Source organism: Bombina bombina, chromosome 4 (genome assembly GCF_027579735.1).
Source record: "Bombina bombina isolate aBomBom1 chromosome 4, aBomBom1.pri, whole genome shotgun sequence".
NCBI classification, from domain to species: Eukaryota; Metazoa; Chordata; class Amphibia; order Anura; family Bombinatoridae; genus Bombina; species Bombina bombina.
The window spans coordinates 12,945,484-12,966,782 of NC_069502.1; the positions used below are offsets into that span (position 1 = coordinate 12,945,484).

General features: G+C 44.9%; 1 protein-coding gene across 1 annotated transcript in view; it reads left to right on the top strand.

Annotated features, from left to right (window-relative positions):
* Positions 1-20,853, top strand: part of FNDC4 (fibronectin type III domain containing 4) — a 110,117-nt gene extending 89,264 nt beyond the window's left edge. Inside the window, exons 3-4 of the mRNA XM_053710943.1 lie at positions 11,223-11,427; positions 20,366-20,853. Of these exons, the coding sequence (XP_053566918.1) occupies positions 11,223-11,427; positions 20,366-20,487 (327 nt within the window). The 3' untranslated portion in view covers positions 20,488-20,853. The remainder of the gene's footprint in view (positions 1-11,222; positions 11,428-20,365) is intronic.
* Positions 20,854-21,299: the final 446 nt, after the last annotated feature.

Here is a 21,299-nt window from a genome sequence, read left to right on the forward strand (position 1 = left end):
CTAATAGCTCCTGCATGGCCTTGCAGGATCTGGTTCACGAATCTGGTGACAATGTCACCTCTTCAGCCGTGGAGGTTACCTTTCAGGAAGGACCTTCTACTTCAGGGTCCCTTTCTTCATCCAAATCTGGTTTCTCTGAAGATGACTGCTTGGAGATTGAATGTCTTGAATCTTGAATGAAGATTGGCTAGACATGGCTTGTCTGAGAAAGTCATAGATACTATGCTTCAGGCTCATAAACCGGTTACTTGCAGAATTTACCATAGGGTATGGTGTAAATACCTTCATTGGTGTGATTCAAAAGGGTTTTTTTGGAATAAAGTAAGGGTTCCTCGAATTTTGTTTTTTCTTCAGGAGGGCCTGGAGATGGATTTGTCAGTCAGTCAGTCAGTCTTTGAAGGGTCAGATTTCTGCTCTGTCTATTCTTCTGTATATATGTCTTTTGTTCAGGCCTTGGTCTCCTTAACCTTGTACTTAGAGTTTTGCAGCAGGCTCCCTTTAAGCCGATGCATTCCGTTAATATTAAATTACTATCTTGGAAGGTTTTGTTTCTTCTTGCTATTTCTTCTGCTTGCAGAGTTTCCGAACTTTCGGCTCTGCAGTGTGATTCCCCTTACCTTATTTTTCATGATGTTAAGGCTGTCCTTCATACTAAGCTGGGGTTTCTCCCTAAGGTAGTGTCGGATCGCAATAATAATCAGGAAATTGTTGTTCCTTCTTTTTGTACTAATCCTTCTTCCCAGAAGGAACGTCTTTTGCATAACTTGGATTTTGTACAAGCAACTAAAGATTTTTGGCAGACTTCTGCCCTGTTTGTTGTTTTCTCTGGTAAGTGTAGGGGTCAGAAGGCCACTTCTACCACTCTTTCTCTTTTGGTTGAGAATTGTTATCCGTTTAGCTTATGAGACAGCTGGACAGCAGCCTCCTGAGAGAATTACGGCTCATTCCACTAGAGCTGTTTCAACTTCATGGGCTTACAAAAATGAAGCTTCTGTGGAGCAAATCTGTAAGGCGGCCACTTAGTCCTCTATACATAGGTTTTCCAAATTCTACAAATTTGATACTTTTGCCTCAGCTGAGGCTTCTTTTGGGAGAAAAGTTCTTCAAGTGGTGGTGCCTTCAGTTTAGGTCTGCCTGTCTTGTTCTCCCTCCCGGTTCATTCTGTGTCCTCGAGCTTATGAATTGATTCCCACTAGTAATTTGAATGTTTTGTGGACTCTCTATTCCATAGGAAAGAAAACAAAATTTATGCTTACCTGATAAACTTATTTCTTTCCAGGCATGGAGAGTCCACGACCCGCCCTTATTAAGTTTTTTGTGTAGTCATCAGGTACCTCTATACCCTTGTCTTATCTCCTTTTTCCATTTCCCTTCGGCCGAATGACTGGGGGTTATGGGTAAGGGAAGTGAAACTTAACATCTCTGCTGGGGTGCTCTTTGCCTCCTCCTGCTTGCCAGGAGTGAATATACCACTAGTAATTATAATGTTTCATAGACTCTCCATGCCCGGAAATACATTTATCAGTAAGCATAAATTTTGTTATATATATATTTATATAGGGAGTACCGAGCAGCTAATGAGGTTAGGTAGGGAGTACTGAGCAGCTAAAGAGGTTAGTTAGGGAGTAGTGAGCAGCTAAAGAGGTTAGGTAGGGAGTACTGAGCAGCTGACGAGGTAAGGTAGGGAGTACTGAGCAGCAAATGAGGTAAGGTAGGGAGTACAGCTAAAGAGGTTAGGTAGGGAGTACTGAGCAGCTAAAGAGGTTAGGTAGGGAGTACTGAGCAGGGAATGAGGTTAGGTAGGGAGTACTGAGCAGCTAATGAGTTAAGGTAGAGAGTACTGAGCAGCTAAAGAGGTTAGGTAGGGAGTACTGAGCAGGGAATGAGGTTAGGTAGGTAGTACTGAGCAGCTAATGAGGTAAGGTAGGGAGTACTGAGCAGCTAAAGAGGTTAGTTAGGGAGTACTGAGCAGCTAAAGAGGTTAGGTAGGGAGTACTGAGCAGGGAATGAGGTTAGGTAGGGGGTACTGAGCAGCTAATGAGGTAAGGTAGAGAGTACTGAGCAGCTAAAGAGGTTAGTTAGGGAGTACTGAGCAGCTAAAGAGGTTAGGTAGGGAGTACTGAGCAGGGAATGAGGTTAGGTAGGGAGTACTGAGCAGCTAATGAGGTAAGGTAGGGAGTACTGAGCAGCTAAAGAGGTTAGTTAGGGAGTACTGAGCAGCTAAAGAGGTTAGGTAGGGAGTACTGAGCAGCTGATGAGGTAAGGTAGGGAGTACTGAGCAGCAAATGAGGTTAGGTAGGGAGTACAGCTAAAGAGGTTAGGTAGGGAGTACTGAGCAGCTAAAGAGGTTAGGTAGGGAGTACTGAGCAGGGAATGAGGTTTGGTAGGGAGTACTGAGCAGCTGATGAGGTAAGGTAGGGAGTACTGAGCAGCAAATGAGGTTAGGTAGGGAGTACAGCTAAAGAGGTTAGGTAGGGAGTACTGAGCAGCTAAAGAGGTTAGGTAGGGACTACTGAGCAGCTAATGAGGATAGGTAGGGAGTACTGAGCAGCTAATGAGGATAGGTAGGGAGTACTGAGCAGTTAATGAGCATAAGTAGGTAGTACTGAGCAGCTGATGTGCATAAGTAGTGAGTACTGAGCAGCTAATGAGCATAAGTAGGTAGTACTGTAGTACTGAGCAGCTGATGTGCATAAGTAGGGAGTACTGAGCAGCTGATGAGCATAAGTAGGGAGTACTGAGCAGCTAATGAGCATAAGTAGGGAGTACTGAGCAGCTAATGAGCAAGAGTAGGGAGTACTGAGCAGGAAATGAGAATAAGTAGGGAGTACTGAGCAACTAATGAGCATAAGTAGGGAGTACTGAGCAGTTAATGAGCATACATAGGGAGTACTGAGCAGCTAATGAGCATACGTAGGGAGTACTGAGCAGCTAATCAGAAAAAGTAGGGAGTACTTAGCAGCTAATGATCAGAAGCAGGGAGTACTGAGCAGCTAATGAGCATAAGTAGGGAGTACTGAGCAGCTAATAAGCATAAGTAGGGAGTACTGAGCAGCTAATGAGCATAAGTAGGGAGTACTGAGCAGCTAATGAGCATAAGTAGGGAGTACTGAGCAGCTAATGAGCATAAGTAGGGAGTACTGAGCAGCTAATGAGCATAAGTAGGGAGTACTGAGCAGCTAATGAGCAGAAGTAGGGAGTACTGAGCAGCTAATGAGCAGAAGTAGGGAGTACTGAGCAGCTAATGAGCATAAGTAGGGAGTACTGAGCAGCTAATGAGCATAAGTAGGGAGTACTGATCAGCTAATGAGCATAAGTAGGGAGTACTGAGCAGCTAATGAGCAGAAGTAGGGAGTACTGAGCAGCTAATGAGCATAAGTAGGGAGTACTAAGCAGTTAATGAGCATACATAGGGAGTACTGAGCAGCTAATGAGCATAATTAGGGAGTACTGAGCAGCTAATGAGCATAAGTAGGGAGTACTGAGCAGCTAATGAGCTTAAGTAGGGAGTACTGAGCAGCTAATGAGCTTAAGTAGGGAGTACTGAGCAGCTAATGATCAGAAGCAGGGAGTACTGAGCAGCTAATGATCATAAGTAGGGAGTACTGAGCAGCTAATGAGCATAAGTAGGGAATACTGAGCAGCTAATGAGCATAAGTAGGGAGTACTGAGCAGCTAATGAGCAGAAGTAGGGAGTACTGAGCAGCTAATGAGCATAAGTAGGGAGTACTGAGCAGCTAATGAGCATAAGTAGGGAGTACTGATCAGCTAATGAGCATAAGTAGGGAGTACTGAGCAGCTAATGAGCAGAAGTAGGGAGTACTGAGCAGCTAATGAGCATAAGTAGGGAGTACTGAGCAGCTAATGAGCTTAAGTAGGGAGTACTGAGCAGCTAATGAGCTTACGTAGGGAGTACTGAGCAGCTAATGATCAGAAGCAGGGAGTACTGAGCAGCTAATGATCATAAGTAGGGAGTACTGAGCAGCTAATGAGCATAAGTAGGGAATACTGAGCAGCTAATAAGCATAAGTAGGGATTACTGAGCAGCTAATGAGCATAAGTAGGGAGTACTGAGCAGCTAATGAGCATAGGTAGGGAGTACTGAGCAGCTAATGAGCATAAGTAGGGAGTACTGAGCAGCTAATGAGCAGAAGTAGGGAGTACTGAGCAGCTAATGAGCAGAAGTAGGGAGTACTGAGCAGCTAATGAGCATTAGTAGGGAGTACTGAGCAGCTACTGAGCAGAAGTAGGGAGTACTGAGCAGCTAATGAGCATAAGTAGGGAGTACTGAGCAGTTAATGAGCATACATAGGGAGTACTGAGCAGCTAATGAGCATAAGTAGGGAGTACTGAGCAGCTAATGAGCATAAGTAGGGAGTAGTGAGCAGTTAATGAGCATAAGTAGGGAGTACTGAGCAGCTAATGAGCATAAGTAGGGAGTACTCAGCAGCTAATGAGCTTAAGTAGGGAGTACTGAGCAGCTAATGAGCATAAGTAGGGAGTACTGAGCAGCTAATGAGCATAAGTAGGGAGTACTGAGCAGCTAATGAGCAGAAGTAGGGAGTACTGAGCAGCTAATGAGCATAAGTAGGGAGTACTGAGCAGCTAATGAGCATAAGTAGGGAGTACTGATCAGCTAATGAGCATAAGTAGGGAGTACTGAGCAGCTAATGAGCAGAAGTAGGGAGTACTGAGCAGCTAATGAGCATAAGTAGGGAGTACTGAGCAGCTAATGAGCTTAAGTAGGGAGTACTGAGCAGCTAATGAGCTTACGTAGGGAGTACTGAGCAGCTAATGATCAGAAGCAGGGAGTACTGAGCAGCTAATGATCATAAGTAGGGAGTACTGAGCAGCTAATGAGCATAAGTAGGGAATACTGAGCAGCTAATAAGCATAAGTAGGGATTACTGAGCAGCTAATGAGCATAAGTAGGGAGTACTGAGCAGCTAATGAGCATAGGTAGGGAGTACTGAGCAGCTAATGAGCATAAGTAGGGAGTACTGAGCAGCTAATGAGCAGAAGTAGGGAGTACTGAGCAGATAATGAGCAGAAGTAGGGAGTACTGAGCAGCTAATGAGCATTAGTAGGGAGTACTGAGCAGCTACTGAGCAGAAGTAGGGAGTACTGAGCAGCTAATGAGCATAAGTAGGGAGTACTGAGCAGTTAATGAGCATACATAGGGAGTACTGAGCAGCTAATGAGCATAAGTAGGGAGTACTGAGCAGCTAATGAGCATAAGTAGGGAGTAGTGAGCAGTTAATGAGCATAAGTAGGGAGTACTGAGCAGCTAATGAGCATAAGTAGGGAGTACTCAGCAGCTAATGAGCTTAAGTAGGGAGTACTGAGCAGCTAATGAGCATAGGTAGGGAGTACTGAGCAGCTAATGAGCAGAAGTAGGGAGTACTGAGCAGCTAATGAGCAGAAGTAGGGAGTACTGAGCAGCTAATGAGCATTAGTAGGGAGTACTGAGCAGCTACTGAGCAGAAATAGGGAGTACTGAGCAGCTAATGAGCATAAGTAGGGAGTACTGAGCAGTTAATGAGCATACATAGGGAGTACTGAGCAGCTAATGAGCATAAGTAGGGAGTACTGAGCAGCTAATGAGCATAAGTAGGGAGTAGTGAGCAGTTAATGAGCATAAGTAGGGAGTACTGAGCAGCTAATGAGCATAAGTAGGGAGTACTCAGCAGCTAATGAGCTTAAGTAGGGAGTACTGAGCAGCTAATGAGAATAAGTAGGGAGTACTGAGCAGCTAATGAGCATAAGTAGGGAGTACTGAGCAGCTAATGAGCAGAAGTAGGGAGTACTGAGCAGCTAATGAGCATAAGTAGGGAGTACTGAGCAGCTAATGAGCATAAGTAGGGAGTACTGATCAGCTAATGAGCATAAGTAGGGAGTACTGAGCAGCTAATGAGCAGAAGTAGGGAGTACTGAGCAGCTAATGAGCATAAGTAGGGAGTACTGAGCAGCTAATGAGCTTAAGTAGGGAGTACTGAGCAGCTAATGAGCTTACGTAGGGAGTACTGAGCAGCTAATGATCAGAAGCAGGGAGTACTGAGCAGCTAATGATCATAAGTAGGGAGTACTGAGCAGCTAATGAGCATAAGTAGGGAATACTGAGCAGCTAATAAGCATAAGTAGGGATTACTGAGCAGCTAATGAGCATAAGTAGGGAGTACTGAGCAGCTAATGAGCATAGGTAGGGAGTACTGAGCAGCTAATGAGCATAAGTAGGGAGTACTGAGCAGCTAATGAGCAGAAGTAGGGAGTACTGAGCAGATAATGAGCAGAAGTAGGGAGTACTGAGCAGCTAATGAGCATTAGTAGGGAGTACTGAGCAGCTACTGAGCAGAAGTAGGGAGTACTGAGCAGCTAATGAGCATAAGTAGGGAGTACTGAGCAGTTAATGAGCATACATAGGGAGTACTGAGCAGCTAATGAGCATAAGTAGGGAGTACTGAGCAGCTAATGAGCATAAGTAGGGAGTAGTGAGCAGTTAATGAGCATAAGTAGGGAGTACTGAGCAGCTAATGAGCATAAGTAGGGAGTACTCAGCAGCTAATGAGCTTAAGTAGGGAGTACTGAGCAGCTAATGAGAATAAGTAGGGAGTACTGAGCAGCTAATGAGCATAAGTAGGGAGTACTGAGCAGCTAATGAGCATAAGTAGGGAGTACTGAGCAGCTAATGAGCATAAGTAGGGAGTACTGAGCAGTTAATGAGCTTAAGTAGGGAGTACTGAGCAGCTAATGAGCTTAAGTAGGGAGTACTGAGCAGCTAATGAGCTTACGTAGAGAGTACTGAGCAGCTAATGAGAATAAGTAGGGAGTACTGCGCAGCTAATGAGCTTAAGTAGGGAGTAGTGAGCAGCTAATGAGCATAAGTAGGGAGTACTGAGCAGCTAGTGAGCATAAGTAGGGAGTACTTAGCAGCTAATGAGCATAAGTAGGGAGTACTGAGCAGTTAATTAGCATACATAGGGAGTACTGAGCAGCTAATGAGCATAAGTAGGGAGTACTGAGCAGCTAATGAGAATAAGTAAGGAGTACTGAGCAGCTAATGAGCAGAAGTAGGGAGTACTGAGCAGCTAATGAGCATAAGTAGGGAGTACTGAGCAGCTAATGAGAATAAGTAGGGAGTACTGAGCAGCTAATGAGCATAAGTAGGGAGTACTGAGCAGCTAATGATCAGAAGTAGGGAGTACTGAGCAGCTAATGATCAGAAGTAGGGAGTACTGAGCTGCTAATGAGCATAAGTAGGGAGTACTGAGCAGCTAATGAGCATAAGTAGGGAGTACTGAGCAGCTAATGAGCATAAGTAGGGAGTACTGAGTTGCTAATGATCAGAAGTAGGGAGTACTGAGCAGCTAATGAGCAGAAGTAGGGAATACTGAGCAGCTAATGAGCAGAAGGAGGGAGTACTGAGCAGCTAATGAGCAGATGTAGGGAGTACTGAGCAGCTAATGAGCATAAGTAGGGAGTACTGAGCAGCTAATGAGCATAAGTAGGGAGTACTGAGCAGCTAATGAGTATAAGTAGGGAGTACTGAGCAGCTAATGAGCATAAGTAGGGAGTACTGAGCAGCTAATGATCAGAAGTATGGAGTACTGAGCTGCTAATGAGCATAAGTAGGGAGTACTGAGCAGCTAATGAGCATAAGTAGGGAGTACTGATCAGCTAATGAGCATAAGTAGGGAGTACTGAGCAGCTAATGAGCATAAGTAGGGAGTACTGAGCAGCTAATGAGCATAAGTAGGGAGTACTGAGCAGCTAATGAGCTTAAGTAGGGAGTACTGAGCAGCTAATGAGCTTAAGTAGGGAGTACTGAGCAGCCAATGAGCTTAAGTAGGGAGTACTGAGCAGCTAATGAGCTTACGTAGGGAGTACTGAGCAGCTAATGATCAGAAGCAGGGAGTACTGAGCAGCTAATGATCATAAGTAGGGAGTACTGAGCAGCTAATGAGCATAAGTAGGGAGTACTGAGCAGCTAATAAGCATAAGTAGGGAGTACTGAGCAGCTAATGAGCATAAGTAGGGAGTACTGAGCAGCTAATGATCAGAAGTAGGGAGTACTGAGCAGCTAATGATCAGAAGTAGGGAGTACTGAGCAGCTAATTATCAGAAATAGGGAGTACTGAGCAGCTAATGAGCAGAAGTAGGGAGTACTGAGCAGCTAATGAGCATAAGTAGGGAGTACTGAGCAGCTAATGAGCATAAGTAGGGAGTACTGAGCAGCTAATGAGCATAAGTAGGGAGTACTGAGCAGTTAATGAGCATACATAAGGAGTACTGAGAAGCTAATGAGCAGAAGTAGGGAGTACTGAGCAGCTAATGAGAATAATTAGGGAGTACTGAGCAGCTAATGAGCATAAGTAGGGAGTATTGAGCAGCTAATGAGCAGAAGTAGGGAGTACTGAGCAGCTAATGAGCATAAGTAGGGAGTATTGAGCAGCTAATGAGCAGAAGTAGGGAGTACTGAGCAGCTAATGAGCAGAATTAGGGAGTACTGAGCAGCTAATGAGAATAAATATGGAGTACTGAGCAGCTAATGAGCAGAAGTAGGGAGTATTGAGCAGCTAATGAGCAGAAGTAGGGAGTATTGAGCAGCTAATGAGCAGAAGTAGGGAGTACTGAGCAGCTAATGAGCAGAAGTAGGGAGTACTGAGCAGCTAATGAGCAGAAGTAGGGAGTACTGAGCAGCTAATGAGCAGAAGTAGGGAGAATTGAGCAGCTAATGAGCAGAAGTAGGGAGTACTGAGCAGCTAATGAGCAGAAGTAGGGAGTACTGAGCAGCTAATGAGCAGAAGTAGGGAGTACTGAGCAGCTAATGAGCAGAAGTAGGGAGTACTGAGCAAGGATTGAGAGTAAGTAGGGAGTTCTGAGCAAGGATTGAGAGTAAGTAGGGAGTACTGAGCAGCTAATGAGCAGAAGAAGGGAGTACTGAGCATCTAATGAGCAGAAGTAGGGAGTACTGAGCATCTAATGAGCAGAAGTAGGGAGTACTGAGCATCTAATGAGCAGAAGTAGGGAGTACTGAGCAGCTAATGAGCAGAAGTAGGGAGTACTGAGCAGCTAATGAGCAGAAGTAGGGAGTACTGAGCAGCTAATGAGCAGAAGTAGGGAGTACTGAGCAAGGATTGAGAGTAAGTAGGGAGTTCTGAGCAAGGATTGAGAGTAAGTAGGGAGTACTGAGCAGCTAATGAGCAGAAGTAGGGAGTACTGAGCAGCTAATGAGTAGAAGTAGGGAGTACTGAGCATCTAATGAGCAGAAGTAGGGAGTACTGAGCATCTAATGAGCAGAAGTAGGGAGTACTGAGCATCTAATGAGCAGAAGTAGGGAGTACTGAGCAGCTAATGAGCAGAAGTAGGGAGTACTGAGCATCTAATGAGCAGAAGTAGGGAGTACTGAGCATCTAATGAGCAGAAGTAGGGAGTATTGAGCATCTAATGAGCAGAAGTAGGGAGTACTGAGCAGCTATTGAGCAGAAGTAGGGAGTACTGAGCAGCTAATGAGCAGAAGTAGGGAGTACTGAGCATCTAATGAGCAGAAGTAGGGAGTACTGAGCATCTAATGAGCAGAAGTAGGGAGTATTGAGCATCTAATGAGCAGAAGTAGGGAGTACTGAGCAGCTATTGAGCAGAAGTAGGGAGTACTGAGCAGCTAATGAGCAGAAGTAGGGAGTACTGAGCATCTAATGAGCAGAAGTAGGGAGTACTGAGCATCTAATGAGCAGAAGTAGGGAGTACTGAGCATCTAATGAGCAGAAGTAGGGAGTACTGAGCAGCTATTGAGCAGAAGTAGGGAGTACTGTCAGCACTAACCATTTCACTGTGCCTTTAAGACAAGTTCTCCTCCCCTCAGGTATACTATTTAAACACACTTTACCCATAAGACATTGCTTGATTATTAAAGAGTGTTTTGAGACAGCATCTTGTCTCTTTATCATCTTAAGAATAATTAGCCTTGAGCATTCTTATATATTGGAGGAACTTATCAAACTCTCTCTCTAAATCTATGCTCACTTTTAAGCCTTTATCCAGATGGTTTAAACCTTAAGCTAATACTTAATTATCTAAGTTGAAGGGGAGATCAATTTCTCTTTAACTCATCCACCTGTGATTAGCTGCAGCTCTCTTCGTTACCACTTCACAACAGACGCTCAGACTACTGCTGACGTCACCTCAGACTCTCTGAATTCACTGCGCAGCACGCCGGAGTTGCTCACACGCTGCAGGCATCAGACGCTGCTCTCCTGTCTCCTTAGACTTTGAACTGTTCACCATATCCAAGTAAGACACGCTGTATCTGTATATAATATCACTTATTCAAGGTATGTGCACCACCGATAATGTATATAAGCATGCTAGGACAACTTTATAAAGGGTAATGCATTACTGAAATCCTTGAGTTTATATATTTGAAAATCGATTGCTTTCTCTGCTCATTTTCTATCAAGAGACTTGTCATGTTCATTACTTATATTGAATCTCCTATTCTTAACCTTATATTCTGAGAAAATTGTTCATAACATAAAAACCTCAATATAAAATTTATCTTTGTTTATAACTAAACATATGAGTCAGACACAACTAGAGAGAATCATAGTTGTGTCAATAAATATTAATTCACCATTAATACTGAATACACACAGGAACCTTATATCTAAGTAATGGTATTAAGGAGATTGTGTATTCATACAAAACCTTTTCAGGTAAAATTCAATTGTTTACTGATATTATTATAGAAATCAGACCTGTATCCTCACAAGTACTGAGCAGGTAATGAGCAGAAGTAGGGAGTACTGAGCAGGTAATGAGCAGAAGTAGGGAGTACTGAGCAAGGATTGAGAGTAAGTAGGGCGTACTGAGCAAGGATTGAGAGTAAGTAGGGAGTACTGAGCAAGGATTGAGAGTAAGTAGGGAGTACTGAGCAAGGATTGAGAGTAAGTAGGGAGTACTGAGCAAGGATTGAGAGTAAGTAGGGAGTACTGAGCAAGGATTGAGAGTAAGTAGGGAGTACTGAGCAAGGATTGGGAGTAAGTAGGATGTTCACCCTTATAAGCTGTAAGCTGTATTTTTGTCTCAGTGTAAAATTTGACTTTTTATTCCCTGCAAACAAAACAATGTTGCACTTTGTTACAGTCTCTGTAGTATCTGCATATGGTAAAGATGCTATAAACCTAGCAGTAATTCCTGGGGGGGGGGTCTGTTATTGTCTCCCACAGAGGCAGGATGGGCAGATTCATCGCTTCATCCGAGAAGTTAACACCACCAACCGTGCCTGTGTGCTCTGGGACCTCGAGGAAGATACCGACTACATCATTCAGGTCCAGTCCATTGGCCTCTATAGTGAGAGCCAAGCCAGCAAGCGCATCCACTTCCGGACCTTGAAAGAAACAGACAGGTTGCCCTCCAACAGCTCAAACCAAGGTGAGAGGGCCCCAAACTTATTCCTTATATACCCAAGTGACTGGCACACACTTGTCTTATTCCTTATACACCCAGGTGACTGACTGGCACACACTGGTCTTATTCCTTATACACCCAGGTGACTGACTGGCACACACTGGTCTTTTTCCTTATATACCCAGGTGACGGGCACACACTGGCCTTATTCCTTATACACCCAGTTGAGTGACTGGCACACACTGGTCTTATTCCTTATATTCCCAGGTGAGTGACTGGCACACACTGGTTGTTACGGTACCAACAGGATACCAAGGGTTAACACCAGATGAACAATGTTCTGAATATGGGATCAGGAACTCACAACCCAGCCAGTATTTCCCCTCAAACATGAGACCAGGCTCCACATTCAAGGTAAAACAAAAGTGAACTTTATTAAGGGCCATATGCCCAGTATTTATGCAGGTCAGACCCCAGATGGGGGGTTGAAAGAATGTTGTACATTAGATGGAGGGAACACGCCCTTTGACATGATACAATAGAATACCTTGCTCAAGCTGATAACAACTTAAACACAAGACACACACTTGGCTTTTCTTATCACTGAGGTATCTGCTCTCTAGATGTGATTGAAAAATGGAATGTTTAACACTAACTTTAATGACAGTACACAATAGCTGAGGCCAGCAAACCTGTCTTTTAGAAAACAGCTTCTCAAAGCTGCACACGGTCAATTCCTTTAGTTCTGACCGAAGGGTCTGTCACATAGCTCCCCCCTTGTGGAACACTCTGGCAGACCCGGCTTGACCCTTTGGCGGGTCAACTTGGGGATGACCGGACTAGGAGGTGGTAGGCATGTCAGTTTGCCGGGACAATCCATCTGTATTCCCGTTATGAGAGAGAATTCCTGTCCATACAAACAAGGGTTCAACTTCCTCAGTGCCCAGACTAGGGCTAAACAGTCCTTCAAAATCCCATCAGCTTCTTTACAAGTTTTCTGTACCTGCTCTTTATAGGTATCCACAATCCCTTCATACTGACATAGGGTGCCCTTGAGTTGCTGCACCTCACTATAAGCCAGCGTCAGCTTCTCCTCAAGTGTCGCTAAGTTTGTCTTTAATGTTTCATGTTCCACTCTCAAGCTGGTGTTTTCTGCAGTCTGTCGGTGCAGCTTGTCTAGCAGAGATTCACGTTCTAAACGTGCTTTTTCCTCTGCGCTCCTCTTCTCCTTCATCAGCGCATTGTAACGGGACTTCCACGTATCAATAGCGGATAGAGATTTACTGAGCTCAGCGTCCTGGGGCTTAGCAGCAGGTGGGTCAGTCTCTGCTGCACAGATCTGGGCACGGGTAGTCACAGGGTTAACATCAGCGGGACCCATAGGAGCGTAGGCAGAAACAAGGGGGGCCAAGTTATTTCCAAGGAGAACATCAGCTGGTAAATCCTTCATGACCCCCACATTCACAGGTCTAGCGCCCCCTCCCCAATCCAAATGTACCCTGGCAACAGGTAGGCGGAACACAGCGCCCCCTGCTACCCTCACAGCCACAGTGTCTCCAGTGTGCTGTTTCTCAGACACCAAGTTTTTTTTAAACAAGGTCATGGTAGCACCAGTATCCCGTAGACCACTGACCTCCTTCCCATTCACTTTAACCAGTTGCCGGTTATTCCGGTGGGCAGCTTGCACAAGGATGCCTCATGTAGGATGCCCCAGCATTCTTGCGCCTCTACGTAGCGGGCCGCAGGCTGAGGGTTACATGGGATTCCGCCGGCGGGTCTTCTCCAGACCTGCGCTTGGTTCGCTGCGTTTAGGGGACACTCTGGTCTTTTGTGCCCTAGTTGCTTACATCCAAAGCAGCGAATAGGTTGTGAGTAGCCCCGTGAATTGAACCGGGCTCTCTAAAGGGTAGTTCATGGCCAGAGGCCGTGTGGTATAGCGGTGCGCCGGGGGTTGGTAACTGGCAGCTGCTGGGGTGACTGGGGGTCTGTACTCCACTCTAGCAGGGGGCTTAGTGGTAGCAGTGTCCAGTTTGCAGGCATCCGTATACTCATCTGCCAAGCGAGCCGCTTCATGCAGGGTGGGGGGTTTACGGTCCCGAACCCACTCTCGAACTCCTGCGGGTAACTTGTCGAAGCAATGTTCCAACAGGAATAGCTGCAGCACCTCTTCCCCAGATACGGCTTGGCACCCCGCTATCCAGTGAGCTGCTGTGCGGTGCACCTTACATGCCCACTCAAGGTAGGAATCTCCAGCTAATTTAACAGTGTCTCTGAACCGCCTCCGGTATGCCTCCGGTATAACCGCATACCTGGAGAGCAGAGCCTCTTTTACAGTATTATAATCCCCGACTTCCTCATCTGGAATGGCCCGAAAAGCCTCACTGGCCCGGCCGGATAATTTTCCGGATAATATCATGACCCAGTCCTCTGCGGGTACCTTGTGTAGTGCACATTGCCTCTCAAAATCCGCAAGGTACCCATCAATCTCTCCTTCTGTTTCCAAGAAGTTTTTAAAAGCGGCAAAATGTACTTTTCCCTTTTCCACTGGGGTTGCTGTGACTTGGGCTGCTGCAGCGCCGCTTTGGCGAAGTAGGTTGGCCTCCACAGCTGCTATGACCCGGTCGATAATTTCCACAGATGGGTTGGGGCCATAATGTGCCAGTCTTATTTTAACCGCCCGATCAAAGCTTGCTTCTTCAGGGGTTCTGTCTGCTATGCTGGGCCCATTGGTTCCTTCTTTCCCTGGTACTCTTTCCATCTTAGTCAGTATTGTAATAATCCCCCTCTTTCTGAGGTTACTGGCTTGTGTAGTTGCTCCTCTGGGCGATAAGGTTCATTCCGTCGCTTGCGACCAATTGTTACGGAACCAACAGGATACCAAGGGTTAACACCAGATGAACAATGTCCTGAATATGGGATCAGGAACTCACAACCCAGCCAGTATTTCCCCTCAAACATGAGACCAGGCTCCACATTCAAGGTAAAACAAAAGTGAACTTTATTAAGGGCCATATGCCCAGTATTTATGCAGGTCAGACCCCAGATGGGGGGTTGAAAGAATGTTGTACATTAGATGGAGGGAACACGCCCTTTGACATGATACAATAGAATACCTTGCTCAAGCTGATAACAACTTAAACACAAGACACACACTTGGCTTTTCTTATCACTGAGGCGTCTGCTCTCTAGATGTGATTGAACAATAGAATGTTTATCACTTAAACGTAATTATAGCACACAATAGCTGAGGCCAGCAAACCTGTCTTTTAGAAAACAGCTTCTCAAAGCTGCACAAGGTCAATTCTTTTAGTTCTGACCGAAGGGTCTGTCACACTGGTCTTTTTCCTTATATACCCAGGTGACTGGCACACACTGGTCTTATTCCTTATATACCCAGGTGAATGGCACACACTGGTCTTATTCCTTATATACCCAGGTGAATGGCACACACTGGTCTTATTCCTTATATACCCAGGTGACTGACTGGCACACACTGGTCTTATTCCTTATATACCCAGGTGACTGACCGGCACACACTGGTCTTATTCCTTATATACCAAGGTGACTGACTGGCACACACTGGTCTTATTCCTTATATACCAAGGTAACTGACTGGCACACACTGGTCTTATTCCTTATATACCAAGGTGACTGACTGGTAGACACTTGTCTTATTCCTTATATACCCAGGTGACTGACTGGCACACATGGGTCTTATTCCTTATATACCCAGGTGACTGGCACACACTGGTCTTATTCCTTATATACCCAGGTGACTGACTGGCACACACTGGTCTTATTCCTTATATACCCAGGTGACTGACTGGTAAACACTTGTCTTATTCCTTATATACCAAGGTGACTGACTGGCACACACTGGTCTTATTCCTTATATACCCAGGTGACTGACTGGTAGACACTTGTCTTATTCCTTATATACCCTGGTGAATGACTGGCACACACTGGTCTTATTCCTTATATACCCAGGTGACTGACTGGCACACACTGGTCTTATTCCTTATATACCCAGGTGACTGACTGGCACACACTGGTCTTATTCCTTATATACCCAGGTGACTGACTGGTAGACACTGGTCTTGTTCCTTATATACTAAGGTGACTGACTGGCACACACTGGTCTTATTCCTTATATACCCAGGTGACTGACTGGCACACACTGGTCTTATTCCTTATATACCCAGGTGACTGACTGGTAGACACTTGTCTTATTCCTTATATACCCTGGTGAATGACTGGCACACACTGGTCTTATTCCTTATATACCCAGGTGACTGACTGACCCACACTGGTCTTATTCCCTATATACCCAGGTGGCTGACTGACACACACTGGTCTTATTCCTTATATACCAAGGTGACTGACTGGCACACACTGGTCTTATTTCTTATATACCCAGGTGACTGAGTGGTAGACACTGGTCTTATTCCTTATATACCCAGGTGACTGACTGGCAGACACTGGTCTTATTCCTTATATACCCAGGTGACTGACTGGTAGACACTGGTCTTATTCCTATATACCCAGGTGACTGACTGACACACACTGGTCTTATTCCTTATATACCAAGGTGACTGACTGGCACACACTGGTCTTATTCCTTATATACCCAGGTGACTGACTGGTAGACACTTGTCTTATTCCTTATATACCCTGGTGAATGACTGGCACACACTGGTCTTATTCCTTATATACCCAGGTGACTGACTGGCACACACTGGTCTTATTCCTTATATACCCAGGTGACTGACTGGCACACACTGGTCTTATTCCTTATATACCCAGGTGACTGACTGGTAGACACTGGTCTTGTTCCTTATATACCAAGGTGACTGACTGGCACACACTGGTCTTATTCCTTATATACCCAGGTGACTGACTGGCACACACTGGTCTTATTCCTTATATACCCAGGTGACTGACTGGTAGACACTTGTCTTATTCCTTATATACCCTGGTGAATGACTGGCACACACTGGTCTTATTCCTTATATACCCAGGTGACTGACTGGCCCACACTGGTCTTATTCCCTATATACCCAGGTGGCTGACTGACACACACTGGTCTTATTCCTTATATACCAAGGTGACTGACTGGCACACACTGGTCTTATTTCTTATATACCCAGGTGACTGAGTGGTAGACACTGGTCTTATTCCTTATATACCCAGGTGACTGACTGGCAGACACTGGTCTTATTCCTTATATACCCAGGTGACTGACTGGTAGACACTGGTCTTATTCCTATATACCCAGGTGACTGACTGACACACACTGGTCTTATTCCTTATATACCAAGGTGACTGACTGGCACACACTGGTCTTATTCCTTATATACCCAGGTGACTGACTGGCACACACTGGTCTTGTTCCTTATATACCCAGGTGACTGACTGGCACACACTGGTCTTATTCCTTATATACCAAGGTGACTGACTGACACACACTGGTCTTATTCCTTATATACCAAGGTGACTGACTGGTAGACACTGGTCTTATTTCTTATATACCCAGGTGACTGACTGGTAGACACTGGTCTTATTTCTTATATACCCAGGTGACTGACTGGCACACACTGGTCTTATTCCTTATATACCAAGGTGACTGACTGGCACACACTTGTCTTATTCCTTATATACCCAGGTGACTGGCACACACTGGTCGTATTCCTTATATACCCAGGTGACTGGCACACTTGTCTTATTCCTTATATACCCAGGTGACTGACTGGCACACACTGGTCTTATTCCTTATATACCAAGGTGACTGACTGACACACACTGGTCTTATTCTTTATATACCAAGGTGACTGAGTGGCGCACACTGGTCTTATTCCTTATATACCCAGGTGACTGACTGGCACACACTGGTCTTGTTCCTTATATACCCAGGTGACTGACTGGCACACACTGGTCTTATTCCTTATATACCCAGGTGACTGACTGGTAGACATTTGTCTTATTCCTTGTATACCCAGGTGACTGACTGGCACACACTGGTCTTATTCTTTATATACCAAGGTGACTGAGTGGCGCACACTGGTCTTATTCCTTATATACCCAGGTGACTGACTGGCACACACTGGTCTTATTTCTTATATACCCAGGTGACAGACTGGCGCACACTGGTCTTATTTCTTATATACCCAGGTGACTGACTGGTAGACACTTGTCTTATTCCTTATATACCAAGGTGACTGATTGGCACACACTGGTCTTATTCCTTATATACCAAGGTGACTGACTGGCACACACTGGTCTTATTCCTTATTTACCAAGGTGACTGACTGGCACACACTGGTCTTATTCCTTATATACCCAGGTGACTGACTGGCACACACTGGTCTTATTCCTTATATACCCAGGTGACTGACTGGCACACACTGTTCTAGTTCTTTATATACCCAGGTGACTGACTGGCACACACTGTTCTAGTTCTTTATATACCCAGGTGACTGACTGGTAGACACTTGTCTTATTCCTTATATACCAAGGTGACTGACTGGCACACACTGGTCTTATTCCTTATATACCCAGGTGACTGACTGGCACACACTGGTCTTATTCCTTATATAGCCAGGTGACTGACTGGCACACACTGGTCTTATTCCTTATATACCCAGGTGATTGACCGGCACACACTGGTCTTATTCCTTATATACCAAGGTGACTGACTGGCACACACTGGTCTTATTCCTTATATACCAAGGTGACTGACTGGCACACACTGGTCTTATTCCTTATATACCAAGGTGACTGACTGGTAGACACTTGTCTTATTCCTTATATACCCAGGTGACTGACTGGCACACATGGGTCTTATTCCTTATATACCCAGGTGACTGGCACACACTGGTCTTATTCCTTATATACCCAGGTGACTGACTGGCACACACTGGTCTTATTCCTTATATACCCAGGTGACTGACTGGCACACACTGGTCTTATTCCTTAAATATCCAGGTGACTGACCGGTAGACACTGGTCTTATTCCTTATATACCAAGGTGACTGACTGGCACACACTGGTCTTATTCCTTATATACCCAGGTGACTGACTGGTAGACACTTGTCTTATTCCTTATATACCCTGGTGAATGACTGGCACACACTGGTCTTATTCCTTATATACCCAGGTGACTGACTGGCACACACTGGTCTTATTCCTTATATACCCAGGTGACTGACTGGCACACACTGGTCTTATTCTTTATATACCCAGGTGACTGACTGGTAGACACTGGTCTTGTTCCTTATATACCAAGGTGACTGACTGGCACACACTGGTCTTATTCCTTATATGCCCAGGTGACTGACTGGCACACACTGGTCTTATTCCTTATATACCCAGGTGACTGACTAGCACACACTGGTCTTTTTCCTTATATACCCAGGTGACTGACTGGTAGACACTAGTCTTATTCCTTATATACCCAGGTGACTGACTGGCACACACTAGTCTTATTCCTTATATACCCAGGTGACTGGCACACACTGGTCTTATTCCTTATATACCCAGGTGAATGACTGGCACACACTGGTCTTATTCCTTATATACCCTGGTGAATGACTGGCACACACTGGTCTTATTCCTTATATACCCGGGTGACTGACTGGCACACACTGGTCTTATTTCTTATATACCCAGGTGACTGACTGGCACACACTGGTCTTATTCCTTATATACCCAGGTGACTGACTGGTAGACACTGGTCTTGTTCCTTATATACCAAGGTGACTGACTGGCACACACTGGTCTTATTCCTTATATACCCAGGTGACTGACTGGCACACACTGGTCTTATTCCTTATATACCCAGGTGACTGACTGGCACACACTGGTCTTTTTCCTTATATACCCAGGTGACTGACTGGTAGACACTTGTCTTATTCCTTATATACCCAGGTGACTGACTGGCACACACTAGTCTTATTCCTTATATACCCAGGTGACTGGCACACACTGGTCTTATTCCTTATATACCCAGGTGACTGACTGGCACACACTGGTCTTATTCCTTATATACCCTGGTGAATGACTGGCACACACTGGTCTTATTCCTTATATACCCAGGTGACTGACTGGCACACACTGGTCTTATTCCTTATATACCCAGGTGACTGACTGGCACACACTGGTCTTATTCCTTATATACCCAGGTGACTGACTGGTAGACACTGGTCTTGTTCCTTATATACGAAGGTGACTGACTGGCACACACTGGTCTTATTCCTTATATACCCAGGTGACTGACTGGCACACACTGGTCTTGTTCCTTAAATACCCAGGTGACTGACTGGCACACACTGGTCTTATTCATTATATACCCAGGTGACTGGCACACACTGGTCTTATTCCTTATATACCAAGGTGACTGACTGGCACACACTGGTCTTGTTCCTTATATACCAAGGTGACTGACTGGCACACACTGGTCTTATTCCTTATATACCAAGGTGACTGACTTTCACACACTGGTCTTGTTCCTTATATACCAAGGTGACTGACCGGCACACACTGGTCTTATTCATTATATACCCAGGTGACTGGCACACACTGGTCTTGTTCCTTATATACCAAGGTGACTGACTGGCACACACTGGTCTTGTTCCTTATATACCCAGGTGACTGACTGGCACACACTGGTCTTATTCCTTATATAACCAGGTGACTGACTGGCACACACTGGTCTTATTCCTTATTTACCCAGGTGACTGGCACACACTGGTCTTATTCCTTATATACCCAGGTGACTGACTGGCACACACTGGTCTTATTCCTTATATACCCAGGTGACTGACTGGTAGACACTTGTCTTATTCCTTATATACCAAGGTGAATGACTGGCACACACTGGTCTTATTCCTTATATAGCCAGGTGACTGACTGGCACACTCCTTATCCTTGTGCCACTGGTAATAGACTCTTCCCTTTGTTTGTTTAGGGGACATTACCGTAAAAGGGGTTGATAAAGAGCGCCAGCTGGAGACAGGAGAGATTATTATTATCGTTGCAGTACTCCTTATGTGGGCAGGTAAGACTCCAGTCATATTGGTGCCTCCTTAGTATCTACTCTATAAAACTAAAGTAGAACAGTATTATTGAAGACATAATGCCAAAGAAAAGCATCCACCACAATTATCAGAATTATTGTTCAAAATCGGTGCACAGGCAATTTGTTTTCCAATCCAATGTCTAAACTTATTAGTTTATGGCACTAGGTGGGTTCTCACGGGGGTCTGGAATGGATTCAAATGGTTTCAGAGGATAAACTCCACAAAAAGTTGTGCAGGGCCGTATACCAAGTCTTGTGTGTTTGACAAGTAGCGCCCTCTACCTGCAGGCCGACACCCAAGGGCTAAACCAATAGCTTAAAGTCGGTGACAAATGTTTAAGGATCCTAGCGCCTCATTAAAGCTCTCTATTCAGTATTAGCCTAAGTCTGTAACTATCAAGTTCAGTTTTATTCCCAATAGGACATCTCGGTAAATGCTGCTGTCTTAAAGGAACAGAGGAGTGATTCAGGTAGAACATCCTATTTATAATGCACTACTGGGAGCCTCTTGTCATTGCTCACCCAATTTGTTCAGCTAGCTCCCAGCTGAACCTGAGCCTACCTAGGTATGCTTTTCAACAAAGGCTACTAAGAAATCAAAGCAAATTAGATAACAGAAGTAAGTTGGACATGTGTTTAAATTTGCTGTTCTGTCTGAATCGTGATGGTTTAATTTTGACTTTACTGTTCCTTTAAACAATAAATTAACTTAAATTTAGCCAGTAATAAAGTGAAAATATATGGAAAGGTGCTAAAAGCACTAAGATTTAAAATCTAGGAAAATTATTACCTCAATGGCTCAGTATACAGGGCAAAGAAAAAG